The 18015-nt window shown below is 40.3% G+C and overlaps 1 protein-coding gene across 1 annotated transcript; it reads right to left on the reverse strand.

The window, feature by feature from the left end:
- Window positions 1-9579: 9579 nt before the first annotated feature.
- On the reverse strand, window positions 9580-17928 carry psmd13 (proteasome 26S subunit, non-ATPase 13). The gene is made up of 13 exons (XM_036135873.1): window positions 17716-17928; window positions 14941-15019; window positions 14833-14867; window positions 13978-14033; window positions 13860-13903; window positions 13701-13787; window positions 13354-13525; window positions 13194-13273; window positions 12981-13106; window positions 10354-10416; window positions 10201-10281; window positions 9988-10104; window positions 9580-9902 (listed from the first exon to the last, which is right to left on the reverse strand). The coding sequence occupies exons 1-13, from the start codon at window positions 17814-17816 to the stop codon at window positions 9807-9809; spliced, it is 1137 nt and encodes a 378-aa protein (XP_035991766.1). The 5' UTR covers window positions 17817-17928; the 3' UTR covers window positions 9580-9806.
- Window positions 17929-18015: the final 87 nt, after the last annotated feature.

Consider the following 18015-nt stretch of genomic DNA (forward strand, 5'->3'; position numbering starts at 1 on the left):
TAGAGACAGAGGGATGGTGCAAATAGCTGCATGTACAGAGCTGGCTGCTCTTTTCCTGTGGGGATACAGGCTGCTTCTCCTAATTATCCAGCCTCATTTCACTCCCTGCCCTTCTTCCTCTTCCTCCTCCTCCTCCTCCTCCTCCTCCGAGCCTCAAATCTGGTCACTCAGCAATCTGTTTTCCTGATAACTGGAGGTTGGTGCACTCATTGATCCCTCGGCTAATTGTCGCTGCCTTTTCTTTTCTTTTTTTCTGTCCGTCGCTTCGACGGGAAAATAAATCTCGGCTTCATCACTTCCGCGCCACAGACAATCAGCAACTGTTGGAAATGTTTTTGGGTTGCGGGTCCGTCGGAGGATTCGTTGAGCAGTAACTGGTGTCAAAGAGGGAAAAGGGATAATTATGCACAGAGTGATAGAGACCGACCTCAGCTAAACTTCCTAATGAGCTTCAGGTGCAGATAATTAAAGCAAATAAAGCCTTCAGAAAGGAGGAGAGCAGAGGGGCGGAGATGGAAGGAAAGAGAGAAAACCTTTAAAAGAAAGGAACTATATTCAAAATCTAGATTCTCTGAAAATCTAAATGTGACATAAGACTTAAAAAAAGACGAAAGAGGCAGATCCACAAGGAGGGGGAGCCGCAAAAGGCCCCTGTTAAATAAGCTGCTGCTTATATCCAAACATGTTAATGGAAATTCAAAAAAAAGTTAGAAAAATAAAAACAACTGGACTTTTTTCCAAAGTTTGAAGATGTTTTCTCAATTCAAAATGTCTGGAGTAGTGTGGAGCTCCAAGCTTTATATTATTGCCCAACAAAGGCCTTATAATGGCTTAGAAAACATGTAAATTGAACCGAAACAGGTCCACCCCCTTAATAATGGGGAGTCGTTAAGATCATTGTTGGCCTGCAAATTAAACCGAAACTTAACCACTCCCCATTACTAAGGGGGTGGACCTGTTTCAGTTCAGTTTACATGTTATCTAAGTCATAACAAGGCATTTGTTGGGCCTGCAGACAACCTTAATGGGGATGTTGATGTGACCCCTGCCCACACTGCCAAAAATACCGATCCCAGCTTTAATCACGATGGCATTGCTGTGTTTGACCGGCCTGCAGAAACAGTCTGACCCATGCCCAACGGAGAATATGTCAAGAAGAAGATGAGAGACACCCGACGGGCGACAGGCGAGCTAACAAAGCAACCTGGGCTTCACGAAGACCTCAGCAGAACCGCGGGCTGATCTCCTCCAAGCAAAGTCACACTGACGCTAGATTTCATGCAAAAGGAGCCCCAACCAAGTACCGAGTCCAGATTCTGCACAATGCATGGACATGCTGTTCAGTAGGAACACATTTCTGCATTGAAAATCCTTTATCGGCTTTATGTGATAATCTAATTGCACGAGGCGCTGTAAATTAATTAAATCCAGTTCTGTTATTGTTTATAATTAGTTTATTGTAATTATTTAAATAACAAGTTGTGTCATGCACAGTGCTGTTGAGCATTTATAATGTATAGTTGCAAATAAAGCAGCTAATATTGTGTCCCAGCCTCTGTTTTCAGCAACGAGTGTCAAACGCGTCTGTTTGACTGCAACTAAGATCAGATCTTCACCGACAGATTCTTGTGTAGGCTGACCACGGCTAGCGCAGACTACCTCTGGGGTAAAACCAGGCAAAGAAGCAGTGGTTCTGGCTGCAGGATGGATGGCATGGTTTCCACTGAAGGCTGAAGATCTGAAGAGCCGGCCTCAGGGAACCGGTGCCGGGCTGATTGACACATGCTCAAATCTGACTCTCCCGAGCAGCGATGGACGTGGAGCTGCAGGCAGGAGCTCCCTCCTGCGCCTCTTAAATGTTAAATATGTCGGGATCAAACATCTGAGGTCCGGCCAGCATGGATGTCATCAGACCCTGCAGCGGTTTTCCTCTGCAGCTGCTGTGAGTCTGAGGGAGGCGACTTCACAGCCGATTCTGTGTTAAACTGATAATAATGAGTATAAAAGGGGATTAAACTGAGACTGTCATCAGGTGTGATGCTGATTCAGCTTTAAAGACGTGGAGACCTGGGCTACGGCTCTGAATTTCCTCTGACTTTACCTGAAAAGCAACTTTGTGGATGTTAAAGCAGAAATTAAGGCCTATGATGCTCAAAGCAAAGACTTTTTAGTCTCTATAAATGCATCCTCCCACTCGCTGTCTTCCCCTTATCAGAGGTCAGGTTGGGGTAATTGGTCCAGCAGAAAAAACCGCAGACATCCGTCTCTCCAGTGACGTCCTGTAATGAACTGAGAAAGGGGACCCAGAATTCAGCCAGACCAGCAGAGGTTCAGTTAGATCTTCTTTTATTAACAAAAAGCAAAACAGGGAAAAAACCAAAAAGGACCATCAATCCAAAAAGCAGCACAAAAATAAACAGATTAGCTGGACAGGAACAGACATGAACAGGACGGCTCAGATCACTGGAGACAAGGGGTCAAAAATCCAAAAGCAAGCCAATAAACAGAAACTTGCAGGAGGAGACTCACCCATAACTCAAACAGACGACCTGGCACTGATGTCTGGTCTCAACAGTTTATATGGAGGATGAAGCAGGTGAAACCGGTCAGAGATGATTGCAGCAGGGGTGGAGTTAGGCAGGTGTGCAGAGTAAATAATTAGACCAGACATCAGTGCAGAGGCTCAAAACAAGAAATAAATCAGAAACCAAACCTAAACTAAGAAGCTGACAGGACAAGACAAAACTCAAAGCAGCCAGAAAACCCAAGACAGGGGAGTAAAATAACTAACATAACCAGAACAGAACCCAGAACATTACACGTCCGGCCCTTTTCTGGCCCATCCCCAGGTGTTACCCGGCCAGAGAGGAATGTAAGCACCCAGGAGGTCGTCCCTCCGTCTAAAGGGAGGCACCCTGGAAGCTGGACTAACTAAACTGATTTGTTTTGATGGTAGAGGAGCAGAGACTCTCCCTGGATGATGGAGCTCCTCGCCTTTTCTCCAAAGCCGGGCCATAAACATCCAGGAAATGGAGAACTTTGCTTTTTCGGCTCTCTCTTCCCCCTGACATCTGCCTGAAATCTAGGGAACAAATATATTCATACTGTGGTGTAATTTTCATCGGCGCCACCTACGTAACCACTGTTGCAGACCTTCTGCACCCGTTCATGGAAACACTGATGCCTGTGATCTCTTCAGGAGGACAATGCTCTCTGCCACAACATAACAAGAAGCATCGCCACCAGTCTGAGGTGTGGAACTTGGCCTCCGACTTCCCCCAGATCTCAATCTAATCCAGCTTCTGAAGGGGTTTGTGGGACAAATAGCTCTGATCCATGAAGGCCTGACCTCACAACTTACCGGACCTGAAGGATCAGCTGCCAACGTTTGGGTCCCAGGAACCCCAGCATACCTTCAGGGCTCTAATGGAGTCCATGTGTTGATGGGTCTGGGGTGTTTTGGTAGTTTAAGGGGTTCCAGAACATTGTAAGTCATAATATTATGCCTGAACTTACCCAGCAGGTGACAGTGTGACGCTTCAACGTCGAGGACCCCACAGTTCACAACTACTCACGACTCTGTTCTGTGAGAACCTCCGACTGTGGATCAGCGACTTAAATGTGGTGCAAAGTGGTATTAAACTGACCCCGATACGTCCCGATGGGTCCCGAAGCTCAGAATGAGCTCTGTTGGCCATGACTCTGCGCACAAACAAGGGATTTGACCTTGGTTTCACATCTACTAAACATAGATAGATGCAAAGACAAAGATACAATATGTACATATATCTGTATGTACGCCCAATATTTGTTTCCTGGTTATAATAGTTATAATAGCAGAGTAGCTGACCACTCAGGCTGTTCATTTCATTCGTCAGAGAGACATCCGGGGGGAAGAAATCGTCTCTGTGGCGCCACCTGAAGGCCAAAGTCTGAACAGCTTGTGTGCAGGATGTGTGGGGTCTGCAGAGATGTTAGACGCCCTTTTCCTGACCAATGACCAGAAAAAGTCATGGATGCAGGGAAGGTCGGTCCTGGTGATCCTCTCTGCAGACCTGGGAAGGATCACTAAACGATAACGATGTGTAAGAAGTGAGGAATCTAACGAGTACGATGCTCATCTGGGCGTTATTCACTGGTGGTTATGGGGGGTGAAAACTTTGTGTGTTTACTACAGAAACTATGTCTGCTGAGTGTCTGCAGGCAGCAGAGACACAGTTCAGCGTGGTGAGGACCTTTTTCCCCTCGCTTCAGCTTCACTATTCACTTTCTACGTAAGGATTTTAACCGTAGGAAGAACGTCATGGAGGGCTAACTCCCTCATGACCAACACTATTTAAAGATGACCTGAATTTATTTAGACTTTATGGCCTGGTCATAAAATGTGCAATGGGTGGGTTGCTTTGTCCATGACTTCAAATTCTTGGCTGTTTTTTTATAAACTGGACAAACCTGTGAAGTTTTTTATTTATTTTTCATTAATTTTTTACTGAGCAACGACTATTTAAAGCAGGGGTGTCCAAACGTTTTGGCTCGTGGGCAAAAATGCTCTACAAAATATGATCACTTTAAATAAATAAATTAGACTATATGTACTTTGCCAATGTACATAAATTAAATCCAATGAGATTTTAATGCACCAAAATCTGCATTTAAGTAAAAGTAATTGGATAGATGTTGCCCTATTTGCTATGAAATTAAAAAGCATCTAAAATGTGGGACTATTAAAAGACAAATGTTTGGTGTTTTTTTTTTTTTTCAGAATCAGAATCAGAATCAAGTTTATTGCCAAGTAGGTTTGCACTTACAAGGAATTTGACTTGGTGTTGATGGTTCAGACAAAATAAAATAAAATAGAATAGATAGATATACAGAAGCTATATACACACAATACACTGTGCGGTAATATGCGTTGTACTTAACATTCAATTGTAACTTCTTAACTTGTGTAATAATTTTGCCCTAATTAAAAATAAAAAGCTTCTACCAGCGCTGATTGGCCAAATCTTTCTCAAAATGCAGTCGGAGGGCCGCTTAAAATCAGCACAGGGGCCACAAATGGCCCCCGGGCCACGGTTTGGACACTCCTGAAAAAACACAAACCCCTGACATTCCCTGTCTGCTTTGACTTAATGGGAATAACAGGGTTAAAATTGACCGCAGTCAGAGGAGTAGTCTAAATGGACACTTCTGAGTCTAAGTATTATTTTCTGTTGATCAAACCATTAAAATAAGTGAATAAGAGCAGCTTTTTGGGGAATTCAGTTATTATGAAATACATTTTATGAGAGCAAAGACAACATGAGGGAATAAAAGCGATCCTCAGCAATGGGATGATCCATGCGCTGATTAGTCAGATTATGTTTTTACACCTTAACGCAGATGAAATATGATAAATGAGCGAATACTAGTTCAAGATGGAGCTGTGAAGTGCGTGCAAAAATAATTAGGTGGTGAACTATGAACATGAATCAACTAATTTTAACCGGGCTGGACTGAGTTTAGAGCTAGTCTAGGCTCTGCACTGCTGTTACAGCTTTAATCTGCCTGATAATAATCACCATCGCACACATAAAAGATCATCAAATCTGGTTTAACTGATCTTGTGAAAGCATATAGACTATTTTTTTTTTTACCAAGAACTTATGGTTAAATGCACTTATAGTCCTGGTAAAAAAGTAAGTGCACCCGTAAAATCCTCTTAGAATTCAAGAATTTAATAAACGGATGCTTTGAAAATGGTGTAAATTAATTTGAATTGAACCAAAACCCACCACAGATTCAAACACTTTTATTGTTTATTAACTCCTTGTAGACTTTTGTTGTGAATTTATCTCAATTTATTTCCCGTATGTTCCTAACAGAGCACTTCACTCTCAGACTGCAGGTCTGCTGGTGGTTCCTAGAGTCTCTAAAAGTAGAATGGGAGGCAGATCCTTTAGCTATCAGGCTCCTCTCCTGTGGAACCAACTCCCAGTTTTGGTCCATGAGGCAGACACCCCGTTTACTTTTAAGACTAGGCTTAAAACTTTTCTTTTTGACAAAAATTATAACTAGTGGCTCATGTTACTCTCAGCTACCTTTATAGTTTTACTGCTATAGGCTTAGGCCACTGGAGTATATCAGGATCTAATTTTCTCACTCTATTGAGTTCTACTGTTCTTCAATTATGCATTATGTGTTGTCATTTCTGCTTTAACTTTCTCTTCTCTCTCTTATCTTCATAGTAGGTACACCTGGTCTGGCGTTCTGTTAACTGTGACATCATCCAGAGAAGACGGCTCACCCGCTACTACCATCTAATGTAGAACAGATTACTAGATCAATGTGTGCTTCTGTGCTTTTTGTCTCTCTTGTTGTGTCTCTGTTCTGTCTTCTGTAACCCCAGTCGGTCGAGGCAGATGACCGTTCATACTGAGCCCGGTTCTGCTGGAGGTTTTTCCTTCCCGCTAATGGGTGGTTTTTCTTCCCACTGTCGCTTCATGCTTGCTCAGTATGAGGGATTGCAGCAAAGCCATGTACAATGCAGATGACTCTTCCTGTGGCTCTACGGTTCCCCAGGAGTGAATGCTGCTTGTCGGGACTTTGATGCAATCAACTGGTTTCCTTATATAGGACATTTTTGACCAATCTGTATAATCTGACCCAATCTGTATAATATGATTGAACTTGACTTTGTAAAGTGCCTTGAGATGACATGTTTCATGATTTGGCGCTATATAAATAAAATTGAATTGAATTGAAACTGTCATAAAGCCAAGTTCCCAAAGAAGATGATTGGCTGACAGCTGAGTTACTGTGGGTGTTAACCAATCAGATGTTCCATAGTTACATAGTGAGCTACACTGGTAGTTGAAATCATTTAAATGCTGAAATATTTACTAATTTACTAATATGTAATTGATTCTTTAACATATGATGAATTTCATATTTTTTTATGGGTTTGTGTCATCTTAGCCAATTGAGCTACGCGGAGCCATAGACGCCGCGTACTGGAGCTGAAGTTTCAGCGCGGCCGCCATCTTGGATGGGTCTCTTCCTCAGTACATTTATTTGTACTGAGGAAGCTGTTTGCCCGTCTAAAATAATCACAACTTCCTGAATTTTTACCCGATTTTTGCACGGATTTGTTTTTTACAAACGGCAGAGATGTGGTTATGATAAAGGATGCTGTTACACATTAAAAAAAACATGTTTAAATGATTAAATATGTTGTTTAAACAACATATTTCATAAATATATGCTCTTTTACAGACAGAAATATGGTATATTAATGTATAAATATGTGATTTTATACTGTCTTTGTTTTATGCTATTTAACAGAGACATGTGTTATGGCATATTATTAAATATGTAAATAAATATGTGCTTTCAAGCCAAAATACTTTGTTTTTATGCTTTTAAACAAAGAGAATTCTGGTATTACAAATCAATACATGTATAAATTAATATATTTTATATTTTAATAAAGAAACAAGTAGGATTGTTCATTTAAATGTATTTCACTCACATGTACAATCCTGCAGAGAGGAGGCTGACACGTTGACATGAACAGGTGCATGGAAAACTGGACCCAAAGAGGTCATTTAACGTCAGGCAGCACAGGAGCAACAAGCATCAAGAGAACCCTGGGATTCCACACGGCCTCTCCTCATCATCCTTTCTTAGGACCTGAAATGCTCCTCAAACATGGACACTTGTTCAGAGCAAGGCTCAGCAGAGTGGACATCCTCTCCACTGGCATCATTCAGTCAGTCATCCATAAAACAGGACGGCTCCAAACAAGCAGGTCTGCAGAGAAGATCATGAGGGCTGACTCTCCCTCCATCCAGGAGATAGGGTCAGGAAAGGGCAGCTAACATCTCTGCAGATCCCACACATGCTGCACACAAACTGATTAGTTTCACCTTCAGGTGGCGCTACAGAGCGCCGTTTGCTAAAACCAACTGCAACAGAGATACAAGTAGTGAAATCAGCCAGAATACATTTCCATGCAGCACAGGAATGAGGAATCTTCTCTGATCCACGTTCACTAAAACAGAACTTAACTTTTTTTTGCCACATACAATATGGGGGTGATGTTGAAGTGCGAACCTGCGCCCAACGACGCGTCTACGTTTATGATGTCTATGCCTAAAGGGACATTGAGAAAAAAAAAAAAAACTTTTGCGAGATCTCGCAAAAGTTTTTGTTTCTCCATGTCCCTTAAGGGCTCCGTATGTATCAGCTTTTTTTTAAAAAGTCACTTCTTTTATACGAGGACGATTTTAATTCTTACTAGATTGTTTTTTTCCCCCCTGTAGCAGCTGCAGTAAAGAGAAACTCAAACTTCGGCACCAATGAGCCGTAGGATAGAAAACTGCTAAAACCTTTTAACACCTGATGTTGGAAGTTTGTGGGACAAATGGTGAAAACTGAGCTGCATCTTTCATCACCTTCAAAACCTCACCTTCTTCACCTGTTCAGGTGTTACATGGATGTCCCACCTGCCTGTTTCAGTCTTCTCTCCAGGCCTGCAGTTAAAATAACCTCATGTTCAATTCAATTCAGTTTTATTTATATAGCTCCAATTCACATCACATGTCATCTCAAGGCTCTTTCCAAAGTCAGACTCCATCAGATCCTCCAGGTTGGTGAGAAAGTTTCCTCTCTAAGGAAACCCAGCAGGTTGCATCAAGTCTCTCCAAGCAGCATTCACTCCTCCTGAAAGAGCGTAGAGCCACAGTGGACAGTCGTCTGCATTGTTGATGGCTTTGCAGCAATCCCTCATACTGAGCATGCATGAAGCGACAGTGGAGAGGAAAACTCCCCTTTAACAGGGAAGGCAAAAGCTTAATGTTTAAAAATAAAACATTATTTTTGCATCAAGGAAGACACTTATTTAGTCAAGTGTTTACTTAATTGCATGTATTTTTGATGTTATCCTTGTTATCTGTTCTCTTGATATTTCTTTTTGGTATTTATACTATAAAGCACTTGTGATTGGAATTATCTGTGAAAGATGCTATGTAAATAAAGTTTACTTACATCACAGTTCAATAGATAAGTTGTTTCATAACTCAATGTAATAATTTACACGAAACTAGAATTATATTAAATATTTTTTAGAATTACTGAAGGTTTAAACATTAAAAAATGAATAAATGTGGACATAAAGCATGTGGTCAATTTAATTTTATAACCCTGCAGCACATAGAGCATTTATTTTTATTGGTGGAGCTGGGACTGTTACAATCTGATTGGTCTGCAGTCAGGCCAACCAATCAGGTGTTAGGATCCATAGATGACGTTTAAATTATTTCTAAAAAGGACTGAAATAATTATGAATTTAACATAAAAGCACGTTTTAATTCATGATTTACATATTTAATTTGTGCCCTTAAACAGATTTATATATTCTTTTTAAAAATATATATTTAATGCAATCTTATGTATAGATGTAAATTTATTTAAAACACCTGCTGGTTGGTTTTCTATGTTGATTATTTTTCTGACTGAGATGAAATTTGGAAGCAGCGTTGTGTAAATCTGCTGAGTCATGATTAAAAGCTGAGAAATCAAACATCTCAAAAGGGAGAATCGTTTTTACAAAGAGGTTTTATTAGTATTATTTTTACAGCGTCTGGGTCGTTTTCTGAGGATGATGTCACAACTGCTTGTAAAACAGTGTAATTTACAGACCGATATAAACAACGAGGGCAACAGAAGGAAGAACAGCCAGTAAAAAAAAGAAAAATGGACAAAAAAAAAAACAACAGAAATGATGGAGGGATTCCGCCCCTCTGCGGACTGACGGAGACACCTGCTCAGGTGAGGATGTCGTGCGCCTGCTGCTCCACCAGCACGGTCATGTTCTTAACGTCGCCGCACCACGAGTCCAAACGGTCCTTCATGCCTTTAATCTAACAGAAAGCAGCAGAACAAGAGGTTTATTTTTTATTTTTAGGAGGACGGTTGAGGTTTCCGCTTCTGAAAACGAGCACCAACCTGCTGCAGGTCCAGCACTCTGGGCTGCACCCAGGTCATCTGCACCTTCTGGTCCACCTCGTCGATGTTCCCTTTGATCAGGCCCACAGACAGCGCCTTCATCACCAGCAGCTCCACCTGCAGGGGGAGAACAGAAACAGACGTCAGCGCTCCGCCCTGAACGGCACCGGCGTCACGGAACACCAGGCTTCCGCTCAGAGGCGCTGAGCTAACCTCGTTAACGGGGATCTTGGCGCTCTGAGCGATCTCTGTGAAGGTGAGCTGCCGGTGGTTGGCGGGTCGCGTGAACGTCATCTGGAAAACAAGAGGAGACGGCTCAGGCTTCCAGATCCGCGAGCAGAAAGTCCAGAGAGGACCAGAACTCACCTCCATGACGCACAGCAGCTGGATCTTCTGCATCAGCTTCGGCTCATGAGTCGCCAGGTCCGGCTGTGATTGACGAGAGAGAAAAATGCTTTAATTATCGATGTGAATTCACAGAAAATGTTCCAGTAAACTTTTAAAAAAGGTCTGTTCAACATTTACGAAAAATCTGTTTACTTGGACCACTTTAAAAAGACAAAAATTACACTTTGGTTCCTCCTGGAGAAAAAGAATTAAGCCACTAAAGTTGGTTGAATGTCTATGTGCTTTACTTGAAGTGTGGTTTGTGGATTTTAAATGCAGATACACCCCCAATAGGTTAGAATATCATCAAAGGTTTTACTTGCGGGCGTAACTGAAAATTAGAGACAAAGTATGATTCTATTTTATTTTATTCTATGAGGTTAAAGACCTCAAATGTCCTCCTAAAAAAAATAAACCTTTGTTCTGTTGGTTTCATAACGCTTCACTGCACAGAGATAGATTTAAATTTCTGGTAATTTCCAGTTTGTCCTTCCACTCAACTTTCCATCAATACATTTGGACAGAGGAGGCTTCTTTACCAGATTACTGTTATTATTATTAGATTGTTATTATTAACCAATTATGGCTTATCCTCCACTGAGATGGTCAGCAGTGGGGGTATTTGGCTATAACAACATTTCTGTATTTTTGTTCTGTTATTTGTTTAACACGCTGCATTTCTGGGTTTTGGTAGCTGTAAATCACGGTTAATCACAACGACCAGAAATAAACACTCTTGCAATCAGTCTATGTGCTTTTTACTATTTGAACTTGGGACGTCAAGATTTTAAGACAGTAGAAAAGATACCACTAATAGTTTAATCAGAGGTGGGTAGAGTAGCCAAAAACTTTACTGAGTTGTAGTAATTCAACATATTTTTAATAAAGTAAATGTAAAATGTTGTCAGGCAAAGAATTACTCAAGAGTAAAAAAAAGTATTTGGTAAGAAGGCTACTCAAGTACTGAGTATAACAGCTGATGATTTAATATTAAAAAATGTATGTAATCGAAAATTCACAAATATAAGGGTACGCGCAAATTCTGGCATTTTAAAGACAAAAATGAAAAATATGCTAATTACTGTCTTCTTCCATTTGCTGACGATACAATTAAAGAGTAATTAAACCGCAGATCAACTTTTATTTTGCAGATAAACTATATCTTGGTCCTTAAGGGCAAATCTTGACATTTCGTGTAAACTTGTTTTAATTCTGCAGTAATTAAAAACATCTATGTGCTGACCTCTGTGGGATAAACAGTGGATCCTACAGTTAAATTTTCACACAGCGGAGTAACAGGAATGAAGACTGATTTATAATATGATGTCATAGACTATGATTGGACACCTGATGAGTGTTTGACGACAGAAAGGGCGCATTTATAAGATGTTTAACCCAGATTCGGATTCAGAGAGAGCTTGGATGGGTTATGGTTTTATAATGAAGTTAAATTACTGACTATCCAGTTAGAATAAATAAAAGACACGATAGAAAGCAGGTTATCTTATATGCTGACAATTCAAACCTTTCTGTTAATCTTCATAACTCAACTGATAAAGGTGATTTATTTGGACAGTTTTGTTGCTTTAAACTAATATTTGAGATGCAAAAATTAACGAGCCAAAGATTGGATCAGTCAGTTTTCTCTTGACTGGAAATCTGCAGGTTTAATGTAAAAAATAATCTAATTTATTCCACCATTAATTAAATTCGCTCCCTGACTTTTTTGGTCCAGCATGTGATCGATGCACGTCTTTTTTTTTTACTCAGACGTGAGTTAAAATTCAGACGAGGAGATATTCTTGTACAGGGTTCCTACATCATAAGGGAAGTTAAATTCAAGACTTTTTAAGACATTTTAATGCCACTTGAAATAAAAAGTTAAGACCAACTTCACGATAAACAAGATAAACCTGGTTGCGACAACTTCACCCAAATGTTTATTTTAACATAAACCATTACTTTGTGGCCAAGTAGACATGTTTAAAATTTTGAAAAACATTCCATATTGGAATAAATCTAAAAAACACACAAATTACACATATTTTTAACAACTACTGAACCTAATGCATAAACTTTGTTTTGTTCCCTACTAAAATAAACTATAAATCAGTGCCAACTCTTTTTCGCAGCTATGGTCCGGCCGCAACAGTTTTTATTGGTTCCGCTATGGGACGGAACCAATAATGGTTACATTGAGCCGTTCGGAAAATTAAAAATATATATAATTGTGTCAATTATTTTACTGTTTGGTAAGGATTACAAAAACTAAATCCTATTTATGACCTGGTAACAATTTTAAGACCTAAGAAAGACTGATTTAAGACATTTTAATGCCAATTAAGGCCTTAGTTTTATATTACAGAATTCAATGCCTTTTTAGACTTTTTAGGATCCGCGGGAACCATGTTGTAATTTGGGGTAAAGCTGCCAGCTCCGTTAAAAAGGAAGCGGGACATTTCTTCCGGCTTATATCATGCAGTCGACACGAGAAAGAGAAATCTGGAAACCAGAAATCAGCATCAGCCACGGAAACCCGGATCGGTGCATCTTTGATACAACTCCGTGTTTAAATAAAGGACTAGACGGTGCTTTAAGCGTCTCACCTGCTGCCCCCAGGCAGACTTGAAGCCCTGGAACTTCTCCACATTCCCAGCATTGAAGGCGTATAACGTGTCGATGAGCCACTGTTTGTCTGTGTTCCTCAGGGACTCCAGCACAGGATGCATCAGCTGCAGAACAAACAGCAGACACGGTGAAAACCACGCAGCGTCCCAGCTGTGAAAAAGAAAACAAGCGGGGGAAAAAAAAAACCCCACCAGCTCTCCGAAGTTGTAAACTCCCTCCCCGAGGAGTCCGGCCAGTCCGAGTGTGAAGGCTCTTTCCTGCTTCTCCGTTTCTGCGGGGGAGGAAACAAATCGGCCCCGATGTGAGCAACAAACATCGTCAGCGGCTCGATCTGTTGGTGCCGTCTCTCACCTGGAAGGTCTTTGATGTCCACACATCCCAGGTAGCGCAGCGCGTCCTTGTAGTAGGAGGCGTGGTTCCCGATGATGCGGTAATACTTGCTGGAGAGGTCGTAGAAGCGTCCGTGGACCGACGTCACCCCCGGCAGGTTATTCAACATCTCCTCCACCTCCTCGATGAGTTTCTAAAAGGTGGGAGAACAACGTCAACGTGGATGTAAGTAAAGCTGTGCATGAAAATCAATATAAAGATTAATATCAATGTTTTTAGGAATCATGTGACTTGTAATAACGTGGACTTCAGCAGCTGTCTGGCTTTTTTTGTCGCGTTTTAACCCTGAGCGACCAAAGAGGTTTCACCTTGGTGGCAGGAAGATCGCTGATTTCCAGCTTCAGGCTCCCGATGGACGTCTTGCAAAGGATGACGGCTTCGTCGCTGCTTTTCACCTGGATCACACAGACTGAGACTGAGTAAAATGACCAGGCAAACGTCAGAGGCGCTGGAATGGGTTAACCCACCTTCTCTTTGGTTTTCTCCAGAAAAGTGATGGCATCTTTTGGATCTGCAAACCAGATAAAAGCACGTCAGTGAACACACACACAAAAAAGGAGAGGAATGTGAAAGAAAAGTGCTCACCTGACATCTGTCTGGCAACATAGAGGATGATCTCAACCAGAGACAAGGGGTTGATTCTGTTGGGGGGGGGGGGGGGGGGCACACACACACATCAGAACAGAGAAACCCAAAAACTCAGAAGTGAGAGCAGGTTTTAGCTAGGGCTGAACAATTAATCGCATTTTCAATATAATCGCAATTTAAAAAAACGCAATTTCCAAATCGCAGAGTCTGCAATTTTTGGCTATGTAACAATTATGGAATTAGACGCGTCCTTTAGGTGTTGGTAAAATGTTTAAAGTGGGTTTGCCTCCACATGGAAGGGAAGACAGTTGCAGCAGTGAGATAATCTAATTTTATTACTTGTTTTAGAGTTTATATAATCATACATAGCATTAAGTACAGGTCAATCAGTTTAATACATAGACTTGCTTGTTGGTTGCACTTTATGTTCAACAAGGATTGATGTCCAAATCAACTAAAAGCTGTTCTCTTGAATAATATTCTGATTAATAGAAACATTAAAAGTTCTTGTTTTAAATAGTCCTTGTTTGCAAACATCTTTATTTAGACGCCATTTTTGTTGCTTGTGGTTAATGCAGAGAAAAGTCAAAATTGCAATTTTGGTTGAAATATATTGTAGGCAGAACTCAATCATTTCTGCTCTGAGTTTAGATGCTGTGGGTCTTTTAGCAACTAATCTGCACAGCGAGGACACAAAATGATTTGTTGTTTGTATATGTTTAAAAAGACATGATAAATTAAACTGGAAAAAAAAAAAAAATCGCATTAAATCGCAATATTAAGAAAAAAAAAATCGCAATTAGATTATTTTCCAAAATCGTTCAGCCCTAGTTTTAGCCACGTTTAGCTCACCTGTGTTCAAAGTCACTGATGAAATTTTCATAGAGCTGCAAGGAGAAGCAAACAGAAGTCAGAACAACCGTCAGCCTCGCTGCAGAGCCTCAGGTGTGCAGCAGTTACCTGTATGAGGCCGTCCCCTGTTTTGAAGAAGGGATCTTTGACAAAGTCCGTCAGCTTCAGCGTCAGCTGATGCCACAATCTGCCGGAGACAAAAACAGAGTTACTAACAATGCGCTCTCTGACACACGGAGCGCTCAGACCCGCCGCCGGGCGTCGCCGTGATCTGTTCACCTGACGAATGAGCCTCGATGGAAACCATATTCTAATTTATTCAACACGACTGTTTATAGATACGTTCCCAGAAGTTCTGGGTCTTCTCTGGGGTGAGACCACTGAGCTATAAATTACACTTGAGTGCTAATAGCCGCTGTTTGAACGAGTCGCTTTGAAGCCACCAGCCGCCATATTGGTACTCCCTATTTCCCCCTAGTAACTAGGGAATATGTGCGCTACAGCATCGAATAACGAGGATTTTCTGATGTTCAGGGGGGGATTAAGACTTTTAAAATGTCAAATGCCATATACTTTTATGTTATGTTCTAAATATATCAAGTACTGAGAAAGTCATGTGCTGAAATATTTTGCATTTTATTCATTTAAATATATATCTTTAACATTTATAAATATATAAATAACAATATACAAAAACATATATTTACATATGTGTATACATATATATACATATATACATACTTATATATACATATATATATATTTAATTTGAATAACATGTAAAATATCTCAGCACCTAATTTCCTAGTAGTTGATAGTGTTAGTACATCCACTGACTGTAGAATTACCTATGAAACGTTTTCACACAGCCAGAAAACTGCTTGTTGTTGCAACCAAATCCTGTGGGATTCTGGGAGAGTAGGGAGTAGCAAGATGGCGGCCAGTGACTTCAGTTTTTCGGCAAAATCAGCACTCCAGTGTTTTATATAGCTCAGTGGGTGAGACACATGTGGACAACGTCCAGATGGGGGTTTCCAGGGAATGTCTCCAAACCGTTAAAACCAATTATCTCTACATGAACCTCCTCCCCTTTCTAACAGTGGAGGAAGCTTATTTTAGCAGCTTGGATCGGATGTTCTCGCTCTTTATTCTTTCCCAAAATCTAGTAGATTGTTAGCGAGTAATAAGCTGAATTTAAACTAAACAAATCAGCTTCTGAATTCAGCAAAATTCTACAGTGGTAATTTCAAAATAAAACAACGACAATCTGATTTTGGTTCCAACATCAAAATTGAGCAGGAATTTAAGGTTTCCTGATATATCGTAAATTAAAATTTATCGTTATCGCAGCATCACAGATCGCAATGTGCATTTCATAAAGAATTGCCTGAAGCGCAATAACTGTTAGTAGCGCTGCACAATTAATCGCAATTTAAATAAAAACAATTTCCAAATTGCAGATTTCTGCAGTTTTGGGCTACATAACAATTAATGGATCAGACCTTTAGGTGTTTAAAGTGGGTTTGCTCTACATGGAAGAGAAGAGAGCTGCAGCAGTGAGATAATATAATTTTATTATTTGTTTGAGAGTTTATATAATCAATAATTCTTTACCAGAAACTTTCGGGAATCTCACAGTAGCATTAAGTAGCGGTTAGACTGCTTAATACATAGATTTGTTTGTTGGTTGCACTTTAAGTGCAACAAGGATTGATGTCCAACTCAACAAGTTATTCTCTTGAATAATAACACTCAATAAATTCATTAAAACAATAACATTTCTTCTTTTAAACAGTCTCTGTTTATAAACATCTTTATCCACAGGCCATTTTTATTGCTTGTGGAAAATGCAGAGAAAAGTCTAAATTAAATCACAAGTATGGTTGAAATAAATCGCAATTTTAATTTTTGACTAAATCGTACAACCATACCTGTGAGTAATTGTTACATAAACACCCTGCATTCAGGCTATCGTTGCCCTTAATATGTTCGCTGACGTTTGTTGTTTAATGCAATATTAAATGTTTAAGAGGGAAAAGAGGCGGTGAAGTTGACGAGAAACTACAGCCAAGTTCGTCAAAGCATCACGAGTCGGACAGACAAACTTTTCATTAAGACCATGAATTTGAGATGGAAATGATGAATGTTTTGGTTTTTAGTAGTTGGATAGACGACTCCTTTTCTGGGGTCCTTGCTTTAAAACATTCTGTATTTATCGCAAGCCATATTGTTTTAGCAACAATTATTAATACTGCTTCATATCACAACTATTCCTAATATCGAGTAGCGGTACATAAATGTGACATATGAGCTGATTAATGCCATGAGGTTTTCAGTCAGTAAGTTAAAAAACAGAATCCTGGTAGCAAATCGCGCTGCCTGGTGTGAAAAAAAAAACAAAAACATTTCTATGTCCAGCGTTTCTTTTATGAACTTTTTTATTTATGTCTCTTGGAGAATGAATGATGCTTTATAAATAAACCCACCTGCTTGTTCTGTTGGAGCAGTTGTGTTTCTAAAAGCCAAGAGAAACTCTGGTAGTTTAGCAGAAGGTGAAATAAAAATCGCATGGAATTTCAGTTTAGACACCCAGGAGACCAAACAACATGAGATTATCAATTTTTTATAGGAAAAAAAGGCCTGATGGATCATTATGACTTGAAAGTCAGAACGTAACGAAGCCTCTTTAAATAACATGTCAAATATCAAAAATTAATATAAAAATGTCACCTTTGATCAATTCCGACTATGTCTTCACATAAACCATCTTATTTAGAATGTGGTGTTGTTTTTAAGTTAGCTACGGTTAGCTCAATGACTCAGCGTGACGTTTAAAATCAATGGGCCGGCTAACGGAAGCTAAGCTAACTGCTAACTTTTTACCTTTTGTTGTAGAATTCCTCCAAAGCGTGCCACTCCGCCGCCATCTCTGGCGTGGAGCTGCTGCTCTGCTGCTGTTTGAGGTATCCGCTGACATCTTTCATGGTAGAAACCAAACTAAAAACTCGTTTCCCAACAGAAGTCTTTTGAGTGTTGCTAAAGTATCAGCTAATGCCTACAAGCCTGCAGTGTTCACACTATCTGCGTCTGCGCAGATGAAAGTCGCAAAGGCGTATGGGAAATTTCCTTCTTTTCTTTCAGTGGCAAACAGCTTCGAGGTGCACACCGCCACCTACTGTACAG

Source organism: Fundulus heteroclitus, chromosome 4, assembly GCF_011125445.2.
Source record: "Fundulus heteroclitus isolate FHET01 chromosome 4, MU-UCD_Fhet_4.1, whole genome shotgun sequence".
Classification (NCBI taxonomy): Eukaryota; Metazoa; Chordata; class Actinopteri; order Cyprinodontiformes; family Fundulidae; genus Fundulus; species Fundulus heteroclitus.

Bases quoted from the DNA above. Each gene is read 5' to 3' on its own strand.
- psmd13 (XM_036135873.1), bottom strand. From the start codon at position 17,816: ATGAAAGATGTCAGCGGATACCTCAAACAGCAGCAGAGCAGCAGCTCC. The intron at 14,868-14,940 runs GTAACTGCTGCA...TTCTCCTTGCAG, and splicing joins CAGGGGACGGCCTCATACAG to CTCTATGAAAATTTCATCAG. The intron at 10,417-12,980 runs GTGAGACGCTTA...CGTCAATCACAG, and splicing joins AGTCTGCCTGGGGGCAGCAG to CCGGACCTGGCGACTCATGA.